Consider the following 14,671-nt stretch of genomic DNA (forward strand, 5'->3'; position numbering starts at 1 on the left):
CAGCACTGTCGGTCGTTCACAAGACGAGCTCCAGGGAAAAATGCGTGCAGCAAATACCTGATAAGACAAAAGTTGGGCAAAACTGGTGATGCGAGAGAGTCCTGTTGGGAACTCCGGTTGGGAGCAAAAGTGTATGCTGTCCGGTTTTATTAGCAGATATTCAAGGTAACCATTTTGCATTTTCAAAGTTATCCCAACATAATTATGTAGATTGTTAGCATCCAGAGCTGTCGTGTGCTTTACATACAGTACAGGCCAAAGAGGACACCTTGTGTAATCCAGGTCTTGTACATTGTGGCGTGGTAGCTAGCATACGTGTATAAAAGTACCAGAAAGGGGAGACGCTTCCACTTATGCACATTTATTCACAAAAAATAATATTTCCACCTTGACCACTCTTCACTCGGGAGCTCAGCAGTACGCAAACACACATTCCCTGACGAACTACAACATTGTTGTAAGGTCCACGTCAGAGTCACTGTCGTCACTGTAGCGTGCCATAGTGCTTTAATGATTTAGTATGATTTGGGGAAAACGCCCACGAAGAATAGTCAACAAAAAAGATAGCAATACTAATCCAAATACGCGTTTTTTCCTCACTTGAAGATCCAGGAATTAGACCGATGCCATGGCAATATCGCAGCCGCGATCAGGCCGTCGATTCCACAAAATAGACTGATCCGATAAGCCGCTGTGGGACTGACGAATTAAAAAAATGGACAGATCCAAAACCATTATTGCAGACGCGATGGGACCGTCGGATCCAGCAATTAGACGGATCCTGTACTTGACTGAGGATCCAGGAAAAATGTTCGGGCGCCAGTTGTGACGTGTGGTGGGTAGGATACGTGCATGCAGGGACCAAAAAGGGGGAGAAGCTTCCACTTATGCACATTTATTCACTAAAAATAATAATTCCACCTTGACCACTCACTTCACTCCCCTTGTTTCCATTTGACTGGAAATTGCATCCAAAAGCAGCACATCGTGGCATTTTACTTCGCGAGTTTAAGCAGCAATAAGCAATTGCTGAACACGCTACACATTTGGAAAGATACCAATTACGTCATCACTGCGAGCCCGCAAAACATGGCGCCAACTAACGGTCAAAATATGGACTAAATATCATAAAATATTGCCATTGATTTAACATTTTATGTGTTTCTAAAAACATATTTTAGTACAAGAGAACAATTGTGGTTTATTAGAGCCTACATGTATTTAAGTTAGACGATCACTTTAATAACTAAAAAGCACAGAATCGCGACCTCTGGGTCCCGGCCTGTCTCTTACACAAATTTATTTTCCAGTATTGTGAAAAAGAGTAAATCTCTCGCTCAGTAACTGGCAGCATCTATCATAACGTTGTGCGTGCGTCCGTTAAAGTTGTCCGGGCGGCAGACGTGTCGAATTTCGTTCTGCTATGAGCGGCTATCAAAAAGTTGTTAGGGAAAATCATCGATTTTGAACCTTTATGAATCGTAATCGAATCGTCACGTGTCGAATCGCGATCTAATAATCGATTTTTGGAACTCTCTTAATGTAGTGGTACCAACCACTGTAGTTCTAGTTGTAGAGGTTACTTGTCAAAAGGGGTTCTGTGTTCTTTTAATATTTTTTTTTTAGGTAAGACAGTTTTAAATCTGCATTAAAAATTATACTTCCTCAGGATTGTATGTGTGCGTGTCTGTGCATGTGTGTGGTTCTTACATCAGGACTGAAAGGAGGTTCTAGCATGTTTGCCTCCAATCGTTTGAAGTTGATGTTCCTGAAGATAGAATGCTGCTTGACCTCTATGGCGCCGCTACCCCCACAACCAAGACGACTCTTAGGATCTTTAGCCAGCAGCTAGCAGACACAATAAAATAAACAATAAACAACAAACAGTAAAATAATAAAAAAATCAATAGTTAAATTACTTCAGAATTCTATGATGTTCCAATGATGTAGAAAATACTTTGTACAAGTAAGGTGAAATGAGCCCAGTGTTATACATTTTACTCTAGATATAATTCCGAGATTTAAAACTTATTTTGGTTGTGGGTCACATAGTAGTTATGGTTTCCCTCAGAAGGCCACCCATATAAATTAGGGGTGCGCGATATCCATTTTTTGAAACAGATACCGATATCGATAACTTCCTGCTACCTCAAGGCCAATACCAATAGAATAACCGATAATATATACTGAGACTGAAAAAGCAGTTTCTGCTCTTGCAACCCTCTTTAAAAGAAACTGCTGTATTTTACGCCAAAGAGCTGTTGTGTTTGATAGAACAACATGTCTATATGCTGCCATAGCAGATTCATGGCACATTAAGCCCCCGAACTATTTTTAATTTGTCCGTTTTACCCTGAAAACAGACGTCGCACAACCGCTTTTGTTTCAACCCAGCCTTAAAACAAAGGTAATTAATTATATTTATTATGCAAAATGCCTGTCGTTTTTAGCTCAGAATCATTGAGGTCTTATATTTTGTTTAAAAAAAAAAAAAAACGGCTTTAAAAAATTATTCATTCACATATATTATAAACTTCTAAACAAATTATGTCACAATAAAAAAAAAATGGTGTCTGTAAAAAAGTCTACCTCATAACGATCGCTTAATTATATATATTTTAATTTTTTTTTTTTTTGTTACTGTCGCATTTTCTCCGATATGTTAGATAAATAATCGATCCAACCAAAAAAAAAAAATTGGGAAAAAAAACATTTAAAAGGGTAAATATATGAAAAAGAAAATCTCGACCACTCCTTGATGTCTGCGATTTCTGCATCGCCTTGATCCTTGTTATATCACCACGTTTCACCCATAAAATCCCCCAAAAATCCAGATGTGGCCATTCACAGTTGTGTCTTGACACTCAGTGATACATGCTACATGGAGTTTTTGGATCGAAAAGAGGTAAGTACTTGATAATATCTCCTTAAAGTCATGGCGTCTGTAATTCTGCTCTCACGTGCTCTCACCTCCAGATAGGGTTTTGCTGTTTAAATACCCTCCTGTTCAAAATTTTTCTTCCCCCAGAAAATTGAGATTTTAAGCTTTCCAATTATGTATCACACATGCATATCTGACAATTTTGAAAGTTGGCTAAATTGGGGGTCTCAGAGCGGAACTTTAAGTCCCCTGAGTGTTTTCCGCCATATATAATTTTTAAATATATAACATATTTTCGATCAGAAATACTAGTGGTGGATTCAGCATAGATTTACCTTTGACCTAATCAGAATTTTCATGATGACATGAACATTATTATAATGATCAAAACAATGACAAGTACAGTTTTGACTTAAAAAAAGTGCCTATATTTATTTTTTTTAAATGAATATAATTTTAGTCAATCACAATCAATCAGTCAATGTCATGGACGATGTGTTCCCCAAAACAATTAGCATTGAACTAAAACATAAACTGAACAGGTATTGTGCTTTGTCAGTAGATAAAACATTTGGTGCCACAGGAGAGGAGACTTTTGTGGTCTTGGTCCATGACACAACTTTCTTAACCTGGCAATTATAGGACAGCAAGTCTATCAATAACCAAAGGGCCTCTTAAGAACTTGTAAACATAAACAAGTAAAATGAAAACATTTTCTAATTGCTATAGTAAGGTTTATCACTCGGTGATGGAAAAATATACAGCCTCTATAATAGTAGCAAAACTCTGCATACTGGCAAAACAGAAGTGGAAACAAAAGCACACATCCCAATCCACCGACACCGTGCCGAAAATATTATATGTTATCGGTCCTATTAATAATGGCATCGGATTTATTGGGATGACGTCATAATTCCGATAATTATTGTGCACCTCTAATATAAATGTGTGATTGTATCTTGTTATTAGTATCACATACACAAACAATTGTAATTTTAACTGGTTTGGAAATCGAGCCCGATTACAAATCTTTTAATCATTGACAAGCTGTAGTTTTCAGGTTCCTAAAAAGTCCTCTAATTGTATAACTATCAAAATTCTAAGACTTTTTTTGCGAGGTTGTCTGTGAAATTTTCCCTGGAACTGGCATTAAAATCTATTCTGTGGTCTTGAAAACATCTTCAAAAATGTTGAATTTCCCTTGATGAAACCTGAAGGAACCTTGGTTTGACAACGAAAACACGAAATCGATGCACTTGATTTGCTTTCATGGCGATACAGTAGCTTGCATTTTACCTTCTTGATATCATGTATCTGGCTGTACTGTACATAACTTAAGAGCAGCAGTACTGCATTGAAATTCATGAACAGTAGTTAGGGATTAATGCAACACAATAATGTCCAGAATTAGAACACACTGCTGTTTCTTTGAGAGCTTGTGGATAATATTCCCTCTACACCACCTACAGCAGAGAAGGCTTTGTGAAGTGGATGAGTGCTGTTTAGTGGTATGCTCGCTTTTTCACCACACCTCTCTAGTTCACCTTTGTTTCAGTTGTCACTGCACCACGCTCCCTCAGTTTCCCTGTCACTTTGTGCTCTTAACAACTTACATCACTTGAATATTTTAGACTGTGATCATAGCCCTGACTTGGTTTATTATTTCTATTCAAGTTATCCTTTCCCTGTCAATATGCAAATAGGGTAAGATTTTGCCTTTGTCTTCAAACAATATCTGGAAAAAACACAATAAATGCAAGAGCAAGGAAATATGCAAAAGCTTGTCTCTAGTATGAATGTTTCCCCATCCCCCAGCTTTCTACTTCACATTTTTATTTCCAGAAACCTTTCTTCTTGCTCTCCCTACTCATCCTCCCCCTGGGGAGTCTTCTAATCTGTTGAACCTCAGGCCAGAATGTTCCACAGCAGGACACAAATAAACGTCTCATGCTCTGAAACAGATAAACTCAAAGGCTCCCTCTTGGTACACATATTGAGTAGGTTTGCGTTGAAACTTATTTTCTAGTTATAATAAAATGAAATGGCAACAAAAAAGCGCAAAAAGGAATCAACTCAGTTCAGCCCAACATAATGTGGTTCTTAGTAAATAGTAATAGTAAATAAGTAGGTCTTAAATCTAAAATGTGGTCAACCACATGATGTGTGTGCAGGGTGAATAGGGGCAATGTGACATCATACAAAAGGGTCAGGAGGACTGAATTCAGAACGGTAGACAAAGGACAACAATGAAGGCTATCTGGCAGATTGTGGTGTCTTTTCTGTGTGCCTGTTTATTAAAAGACACCAAGCTGAGTTACACTTAAGGCCTTTTTATATTAGCAAAAACCGAAGCGCAGCGCATCAATGACAAACCCATTCATTTTGTAAGTGGTGAGGTGGCAGTACCAATGCAAAGGAGCGTTGCTGGGCGTTGTGGGTAGTGTGGCAAGATTAAATTTGAGCAAAGGGGGAGAATCCACAAATAGAAATCCTCTATTCCAGAGTGGTGAAACTCTGACGTCAGAAAACTCCACAAAGACCATTCTGTGATTTCCTTTACAGTAGAATTCCCATTTGGGGTGCAGTGCCGTTTAACGGCCCAGCTATCGAGAAGTAGAGGTGGGAATCTTGGGGCAACGTCATGATTCAATTACGATGACATTTTCAGAGGCTATGATTCTATCATAAATCGAATATTGATGTTCTTTACAACAGAGCCTCCCTGAGAAGTGTACTGCTTTAAGATGGCAGCTGTTTACTAACGGCGGCGAGTCTGTCATTTCCCTTCTACAGTGTCTCACACAAGTGAGTACACCCCTCGTAATTCTGCAGGTATTTAAGTATATCTTTTCATGGGACAACACTGACAAAATGACACTTTGACACAATGAAGTGTCTGTGTGCAGCTTATATAATAGAGTAAATTTATTTTCCCCTCAAAATAACTAAATATAGCCATTAATATCTAAACGCCTGGGAACAAAAGTGAGTACACCCCATAGAAACTACGTACATCCCGAAATGTCCAAATTGAGTACTGCTTGTCATTTTCCCTCCAAAATGTCATGTGACTCGTTACAGGAGTGCTGTCAGCATTGCTGCAGAGATTGAAGAGGTGGGGGGTCAGCCTGTTAGTGCTCAGACCATACAAGAAAGCCCGCCTGTCTTATCAGACCATAGGACATGGTTCTAGTAATCTATGTGCTTTGTTGACGTCTTCAGCAAACTGTTGGCGGGCTTTCTTGTGTACCATCTTCAGAAGAGGCTTCCTCCTGGGGTGACAGCCACGCACACCAATTTGATGTAGAGTGCGGTGTATGGTCTGAGCACTAACAAATTCGTCAAATGACATTTTGGAGGGAAAATGACAAGCAATAGCCAATTTGGACATTTAGGGATGTACGTAGTTTCTAAGGTGTATACTCACTTTTGTTGCCAGGGGTTTAGATATTAATGGCTATATTTTGAGTTATTTTGAGGGGAAAATGAATTAACTCTATGATATAAGCTGCACACAGACTACTTTTCATTGTGTCAAAGTGTCATTTTGTCAGTGTTGTCCCATGAAAAGATATACTCACGTCTACAGAAATGCGAGGGGTGTACTCACTTTTGTGATACACTGTAGTTCTCTATACATGTGCTAACGCCGCGGAATCGATCCTTTCGCATCTAGTTCCATATACTGTACATGTGATATCTACCATAGCATTATGTGGGCGTAGTTTGTTGCAAAGTGGGCGAAGTTTGTAGCAACTAGGCATCGTTGTAGCGGCTGTCGGCTTTTTTTTACTAGCGGCATGAGTCGTGGTGGATGTTTACTCTCTGTCCGTTCCTCATTTCGTCCTGAAGACCGCGCGGACTGTGTTTTGGTTCCGCTTTACTTAGCATATTTAAATCATTGGAGTATGGATGTTTTTGAATCGTTCTTGAATCTTCAGCGGCCGAATAGTGAATAATCTAAGAATCGGAAACTTCACACACCTTTGTCGAGTAATGTGGTTTTTCGGCCTTGTCACTTACACGCAGGAATTTCTCAAGAGTCTCTGACCTTTTGATGATATTTTTAGAACCATATACTGTATGTAAATTCCATAAATTCCTTACAAGTACATATTATGTTTAAACTGTGTGACTATTTTCTCACACACTTGTTCACAAAGAGGTGAACCTCACCTCATCTTTCTTTATGGAGGCTCCTTTTATGCCCACTCATGGCACCCGTCTGTTCTGAATTAGCCTGTTTATCTGTGGGATGTTCCAAACAGGTGTTTGATGAGCATTCCTCAATTTTCTGTGTTTTTTTTTTTTTTTTTTGGCACCTGTTTCATCTCTTTTGGAATGTGTGGCAGCCATAAATTTCTAAGTAAATGATTATTTGCTAAAAATGAATAAAGTTGTATAATATAAATATATTATAATAAAATATATTTATAAATTATGAGTTGAACACAATTTGCAAATCATTGTATTCAATTTTGATTTATGTTTAACAACATACCAACTTCATTTAAATTGAGGTATAAAAATGTAAAGTACTGACACACAATAAAATTTAAACAGCAGGTTAAACTGGTTTTTAACAGGACATGGCTAGTTGTGTACATGTATTAACAATATTATTGTAAGGAGGTAAACTGCGGAGAAAAAAAATGACTTGGAGAAAAACTGAAATCAGTTTTAAATTACGCACCTAGAAATTTGTCAAAAACAGCTGTCAGACACAAAACAATCATTTCTCAGTTTTTCAATTTGTTGCTCAGTGTTATCACTGCTGGAAATCAGGCAAAAGGTTAGCTAGCAGATTATTTGACTCCAAATGCAACACCATTTATCATACCACAGTATTTATATAAATTAAGTCAAAATCCCCAAGGCGAGAATTTTATTTTAGTTTTCAAACAAACAAAACAACTGACTTGTATCCATTCAGCCTCACCTGTCGGCAGATATCTTTTGCTTCTTCGGAGAACTTTTCTGAGTACTCCTCCTGATCCTCACGCACCCGTCTGTCCACTTCCTCCCGCTTGACACGCTCCTTGCGCTTACGAAAGGGCGACTGGCCTTGGATCATCTCAAAGATGAGACAACCCAGACCCCACCAGTCTGGACTGAAGGTGTAACTCTCATTCTGGATTACCTCAGGAGCTGAGGACGTAGGGATGAAGAAACGTTGGAAATAGTAATTGGACAGGGCTAGGGTTTTTCTTATTGAAAGAGCACAAGTGTATTTGTCAACAACAAAAAAAAGAAAAAAAAAAAAAAAAGAAAAAAGTGCAATTCATACCCACCCATGTATCCAACAGTGCCTACTCTCCCTCGTATCGTCTCTCCTTCAGGAATTTGCACAGCAAGACCCAAATCTGAAATGCGTATGTGCCCTAAAGAAGATGTAGTTATAGTTAAAGATTTTACTAGCCTAGCTCTAAGCGAGGGATAAATATCATAAGATATTGACTTCTCTATGTACAGTATATACTGACTGACTGACTTCTCTGTGTATATACTGCCCCCCCCCTCCCCACATTAATATACACTGAACTCAGTGACTGCTGATTTAGCCGGTCCCTCTTATTGGCACATTCTGAATAATGATGGCATGCTAATTAATTTCAAGCAGCATTGCAACAAACAAATCTGAGCTGGAAAATAAACATGTACATACCACGATCATCCAAAAGGATGTTTTCAGGTTTTAAATCCCTGGAAAAAAAGAAAAGAATTACAAAAATTGTGCCAGAATTTTTCATTCAGTTGATGATACTCTAAATAAAACTGTAAAAAGTAAAACAATATGAGCCATATTGTCTCACTTATGAAAGAATGCACTTGTGCGACTGCGTACATGCTCCCATTCAGTTAGGTGGCATCTACACACCTTGCCATCATACTATATTTGAACTTTGATAAACATAATACCAAATTCGAGTTAACACTGATTGCTTCACCATGAAGCCACAGTCTGGTATGCATCCAATTTGAAAAGTGTTTATTCCAGTCTGATAACCGGGACATACACATTGTTATTGTGATAGGTACAGCGTATCACAAAAGTGAGTACACCCTTCGCATTTCTGCAGATATTTAAGTATATCTTTGCATGGGACAACACCGACAAAATGACACTTTGAACCAATGAAATGTAGTCTGTGTGCAGCTTATATACAGTGCCTTGCAAAAGTATTCGGCCCCCTTGAATCTTGCAACCTTTCGCCACATTTCAGGCTTCAAACATAAAGATATGAAATTTAATTTTTTTTGTCAAGAATCAACAACAAGTGGGACACAATCGTGAAGTGGAACAACATTTATTGGATAATTTAAACTTTTTTAACAAATAAAAAACTGAAAAGTGGGGCGTGCTATATTATTCGGCCCCTTTACTTTCAGTGCAGCAAACTCACTCCAGAAGTTCAGTGAGGATCTCTGAATGATCCAATGTTGTCCTAAATGACCGATGATGATAAATAGAATCCACCTGTGTGTAATCAAGTCTCCGTATAAATGCACCTGCTCTGTGATAGTCTCAGGGTTCTGTTTAAAGTGCAGAGAGCATTATGAAAACCAAGGAACACACCAGGCAGACCCGAGATACTGTTGTGGAGAAGTTTAAAGCCGGATTTGGATACAAAAAGATTTCCCAAGCTTTAAACATCTCAAGGAGCACTGTGCAAGCCATCATATTGAAATGGAAGGAGCATCAGACCACTGCAAATCTACCAAGACCCGACCGTCCTTCCAAACTTTCTTCTCAAACAAGGAGAAAACTGATCAGAGATGCAGCCAAGAGGCCCATGATCACTCTGGATGAACTGCAGAGATCTACAGCTGAGGTGGGAGAGTCTGTCCATAGGACAACAATCAGTCGTACACTGCACAAATCTGGCCTTTATGGAAGAGTGGCAAGAAGAAAGCCATTTCTCAAAGATATCCATAAAAAGTCTCGTTTAAAGTTTGCCACAAGCCACCTGGGAGACACACCAAACATGTGGAAGAAGGTGCTCTGGTCAGATGAAACCAAAATTGAACTTTTTGGCCACAATGCAAAACGATATGTTTGGCGTAAAAGCAACACAGCTCATCACCCTGAACACACCATCCCCACTGTCAAATATGGTGGTGGCAGCATCATGGTTTGGGCCTGCTTTTCTTCAGCAGGGACAGGGAAGATGGTTAAAATTGACGGGAAGATGGATGCAGCCAAATACAGGAACATTCTGGAAGAAAACCTGTTGGTATCTGCACAAGACCTGAGACTGGGACGGAGATTTATCTTCCAACAGGACAATGATCCAAAACATAAAGCTAAATCTACAATCGAATGGTTCAAAAATAAACGTATCCAGGTGTTAGAATGGCCAAGTCAAAGTCCAGACCTGAATCCAATCGAGAATCTGTGGAAAGAGCTGAAGACTGCTGTTCACAAACACTCTCCATCCAACCTCACTGAGCTCGAGCTGTTTTGCAAGGAAGAATGGGCAAGAATGTCAGTCTCTCGATGTGCAAAACTGATAGAAACATACCCCAAGCGACTTGCAGCTGTAATTGGAGCAAAAGGTGGCGCTACAAAGTATTAACGCAAGGGGGCCGAATAATATTGCACGCCCCACTTTTCAGTTTTTTATTTGTTAAAAAAGTTTAAATTATCCAATAAATTTTGTTCCACTTCACGATTGTGTCCCACTTGTTGTTGATTGACAAAAAATTAAAATTTTATATCTTTATGTTTGAAGCCTGAAATGTGGCGAAAGGTTGCAAGGTTCAAGGGGGCCGAATACTTTTGCAAGGCACTGTAATAGAGTTCATTTATTTTCCCCTCAAAATAACTCAAAATATCGCCATTTATATATAAACCGCTGGCAACAAAAATGAGTACGCCCCATAGAAACTACGTACATCCCCTAAATGTCCAAATTGAGGACTGCTTGTCATTTTCCCTCCAAAATGTCATGTGACTCGTTACAGGAATGGTGTCAGCATTGCTGCAGAGACTGAAGAGGTGAGGTGAGACCATACGCCACACTCTACATCAAACTGGTGTGCATGGCTGTCACCCCAGGAGGAAGCCTCTTCTGAAGACTGTACACAAGAAAGCCCGCCCGTCTCATCAGACCATAGGACATCGTTCCAGTAATCCATGGGCTTTGTTGATATGTATTCAGCAAACTGCTTGCGGGCTTTTTTGTGTACCGCTTCCGGATATTTACAACGAAGTCTGCCAAAACACTGTTACCGACTTGGCTGCTGCGAACTACCTCGCTTTGATGATGAACATCGAGTGGCAAATTAAGAGTGCTGTGCTTCAAACTCGTCCTGTTTATGAAAGTCGATTGTCATATGCTGGTGTTGTGCAGTAATGAGCAGACGTGACTTCTGTGGCGTTTGCTAACCATTTTTTTAATGCGCGCACACACTAGATATCATGAAATAGCAAACTAGATGTGCTACGTCCCATGCCATTGGCTACGTGAGCCCAGAGTGATTATGGGACACGTGGTCCATATCCTACAGTGATGAATTATAAACCGCCATGACTAGGGATGGGAATTAATAGGATTTTTACGATTCCAATTCCATTATCGATATTGCTTACCGATTCGATTCTTTATCGATTCTTTTAGCGATTCTAATTTGGGGAAAAAGAAGAACAAATGTTTTGATTGGCATCGAGTTTGTTTAATCAGAAGTCACTACCTTACAAACTCACAACGAGGTCAAAAGAGGCCCAAAACCTCAATGTTAACTGTGGCATTAAGGGGCAAATACACAAGAATTTTACTGAAAATTTTTTCTAATAGAAATAAAAAATATTGGTATATATTGGCATATGGGTCGTTGTTCTGCCTTTGGCAATATGTGTTAAAGTGTATTATTTACCATTATTTTGAAATGCATGCCTTTTAGTTTTTATGGTGCTTTCACGCTCAAGTGGGGGCGCCCTTGTGCTTTCTCACGCGAAGAAGAATGCGCTCACGTGAAGAAGAGCGCGCTTGCACACGAAGAAGTGCAGCTACAAAGCATCCAAGCGAGTGAGCGAGTTAGTTAGAGAGGGAAACACTGCTACGAGCCTACGTTCTTTGTTAATGTTTGTAAAATATCTACAGAGACAACGTCTGTATGTATTATCTTTTGTGTTGTTGTGCGTTTCCACTCCCGATCGGACACTTAAATCCAGGTGTGTAGTGGTTTGAACTTTGTGCTAATGGTAGCGAATGCATGCTAACCGTTTGTGTTATTACTGTATTAGCAGCTAATCATCGCTGATTTACGTTGATTTTTGTTATTGGGGACGAAATTGATTTGTTTCATTTCTATTTTTAGTTTCACTCTTCAAGTGATGGTTGAATAAAGTCAGCAAATTATACCAACGTCTTCTGCATCGTCATTTGGGAGTTTAGCTAGCTGTATAGGCAGGATTGAGCCTTAGCATCTCGGTGAGGACAGTACAGTCGTATTCCCTCCCGAGGCAGTTATCTCCACCTTGCAATGACTGCAAGTCACTTTGTTGTAATTTTTCCTCGTGAAGTGAAGACACACTTTCGAGCGTTTGAACCTATGTGCTGTCATTGTTATGTTCACGGCTGCAATGCTCGTGCTAAACCATCGTAACCTTTCATTTTCACCCTCTTTCCTGGTGAAGTGTAGCCTAACTTTGAAGCGTGTCGTTCTTTGCGCCATGCTAGTTTGATGCGTCTGGAAAACAAGACACGTCATGTCACGTGATGATGCAATATGCGTCTTCAGGAATCATTAAAGGGATCGTTAAGGCTTTTTCATTGTGATGTTGAGGCCTCGAAACACTAGGAACCGGTTCGGAATTGGAATCGGATTTCGATTCCCATCCCTAGCCATGACTGAATGGAAGTTAAGCAGGCCAAATCAATCCATACCAGTGACTTTAGATAATGCCGCAAACATTGTTAATTCAGTACGTGACACAGATGGATTCGGACCACAAATAGGATGTTTTGCTTATGTCGTAAACCTAGCTGCTAAGAGAGCTGTAACCATCAACAGTGTGCCCCGCTTCACTTTACAAACAGTAAAGATTGCTCTCAGCACTTTTATACAAAATTTCTTCAGAATTAGGCACATAAATATTACGCACTAAAATGCATGTTTATATGATGGCAATTTAATTTTTGCCCGTTAGCAAAAAAAACAAAAACTTAAAAACAAAAAAACACATTTTTTTTCCAGAGCATGAAATGTATTGAAACAAATTGAAAATCGGGTCCCCCGTATCGAAAATCGTACTGAACCGTGACTTAACTGTATCGTTTTATCACTATGGAACACCATAGCTATGAGGGGAAAAGTTTTCATTTGCCTAAATGCTTAAGTTATTAAGTGCATTTTTTTTTTCTTGAAAAACACATTTTATTTATTCTGTGTTTCTGTGCGGTATTAATATTGTTGTCTTTTACTTAAGAGGCATGGTCGATTGTTTTTAGTTGTGATTTCTTAAAAAGTATTTTTGAATTTAAGAGTAAAAATGTATCGCGTTTAAATGGGTGTACTTGATCTATTAATATATACTGTATTCTCACTGTGTTATTGTAAATTGTTTTTTTTAAAAATTGGAGGGGGGCAATAATTTTGCATATCCCAATAATTTATGAGATAAATTATTGCACACTAAATTTTGTTATCGCAACAGGCCTAGTGTCAAAGTGTCATTTTGTCAGTGTTGTCCCATGAAAAGATAAACATAAATATCTGCAGAAATGCGAGGGGTGTACTCACTTTTGTCATTCACTGTACATGCCAAGTGCATTGTCTGTAGCTATTCAACATGAAAGAGATACAGTATATATGATTAATTGACTGCTGCACCCATCTTTGCTAACCTGTAGACTATTCTCTCACGGTGCAGGTCTTCAAGGCCACAGCAGATCTCAGCAGCGTAAAAGATGGCTCTCTGCTCGTCAAAGCCAGAGTTGCCCATGTTGTAGATGTGGAATTTTAAGTCACCACCATTCATTATTGTCAACACCAGGCACAGAGCATCCTTGGTCTCATAGGCATATGCTAAACTAACCTAGAAAGGGGGCACATTGAGAGGAGGCAGGGAGTGAGAGGAATGAGTACAGAAGAAAGGAATTGTATATGGGGCAAAAAGAGGTAGAAAACATAGGAGGAGGAGAGGAGGTAAGAGAACAGGGGCAGAATGGTTACATGCCATTCACACATCAAATATCGCACGATATGCAATTTAAAAAGGAGCATTTCTGAGGAAAAGCTAGGATCAGGTTTCATTGTTAAGACTTTTGTGTTGCTTTTTTGGTGGACTCCTTATTAAAAAAAAATCAGGAATCATTTAAACATGAATTCTGTAGTATTTCATGATTGCAGCTTCAATCCCAATGCTGCCAAAGCGATTCTTTCACATCCATCTTAACCACATTTCTGACCCAAGGCATTCCCTAACTGTTCCCACTAAGCAGTAACACTGATTAAAATTAAGAGTTAAGATTCGAGGAATTAAAATAATCCAATCCCTGATTGACTCATGATCTGATTAAGAGTCTGTCTCAATACATTTGTCAATGATATTTATATGACAAGACCAAAATCAAGTTCTTTTCTTTCATATTATCTTTCCTCCTTCTAGAGCGCAATTTTCCCCCTCGTCATTCCCACCAAGCTTCCCTTCTCTCACTGAAGGGTCAATGACATGCAGGGTATTGTGTACTGTGTGTGGGACTGTGTGTATTAGTGCTGCACAAGCAGGATGTTACTGCCATGAAGAGGAATCCCATCTGTTTTAGACTACGTAGTGAGTAACTA

The 14,671-nt window shown here is 39.1% G+C and overlaps 1 protein-coding gene across 5 annotated transcripts in view; it reads right to left on the bottom strand.

Moving 5' to 3' along the window:
- The window catches only part of grk4 (G protein-coupled receptor kinase 4), an 88,214-nt gene that overhangs the window by 9,711 nt on the left and 63,832 nt on the right, over window positions 1-14,671 (bottom strand). For all 5 annotated transcript variants that reach the window (XR_009064075.1, XR_009064074.1, XM_057842749.1 and 2 more), the window contains 5 exons: window positions 13,732-13,922; window positions 8,547-8,584; window positions 8,173-8,262; window positions 7,821-8,029; window positions 1,711-1,848 (listed from right to left, as the gene is read on the bottom strand). Coding sequence is in view for 3 of the 5 variants with exons in the window: in XM_057842749.1 (XP_057698732.1) it covers window positions 1,711-1,848; window positions 7,821-8,029; window positions 8,173-8,262; window positions 8,547-8,584; window positions 13,732-13,922 (666 nt within the window). In the remaining 2 variants the exon portion in view is untranslated. The remainder of the gene's footprint in view (window positions 1-1,710; window positions 1,849-7,820; window positions 8,030-8,172; window positions 8,263-8,546; window positions 8,585-13,731; window positions 13,923-14,671) is intronic.

Source organism: Corythoichthys intestinalis, chromosome 8, assembly GCF_030265065.1.
Source record: "Corythoichthys intestinalis isolate RoL2023-P3 chromosome 8, ASM3026506v1, whole genome shotgun sequence".
NCBI classification, from domain to species: Eukaryota; Metazoa; Chordata; class Actinopteri; order Syngnathiformes; family Syngnathidae; genus Corythoichthys; species Corythoichthys intestinalis.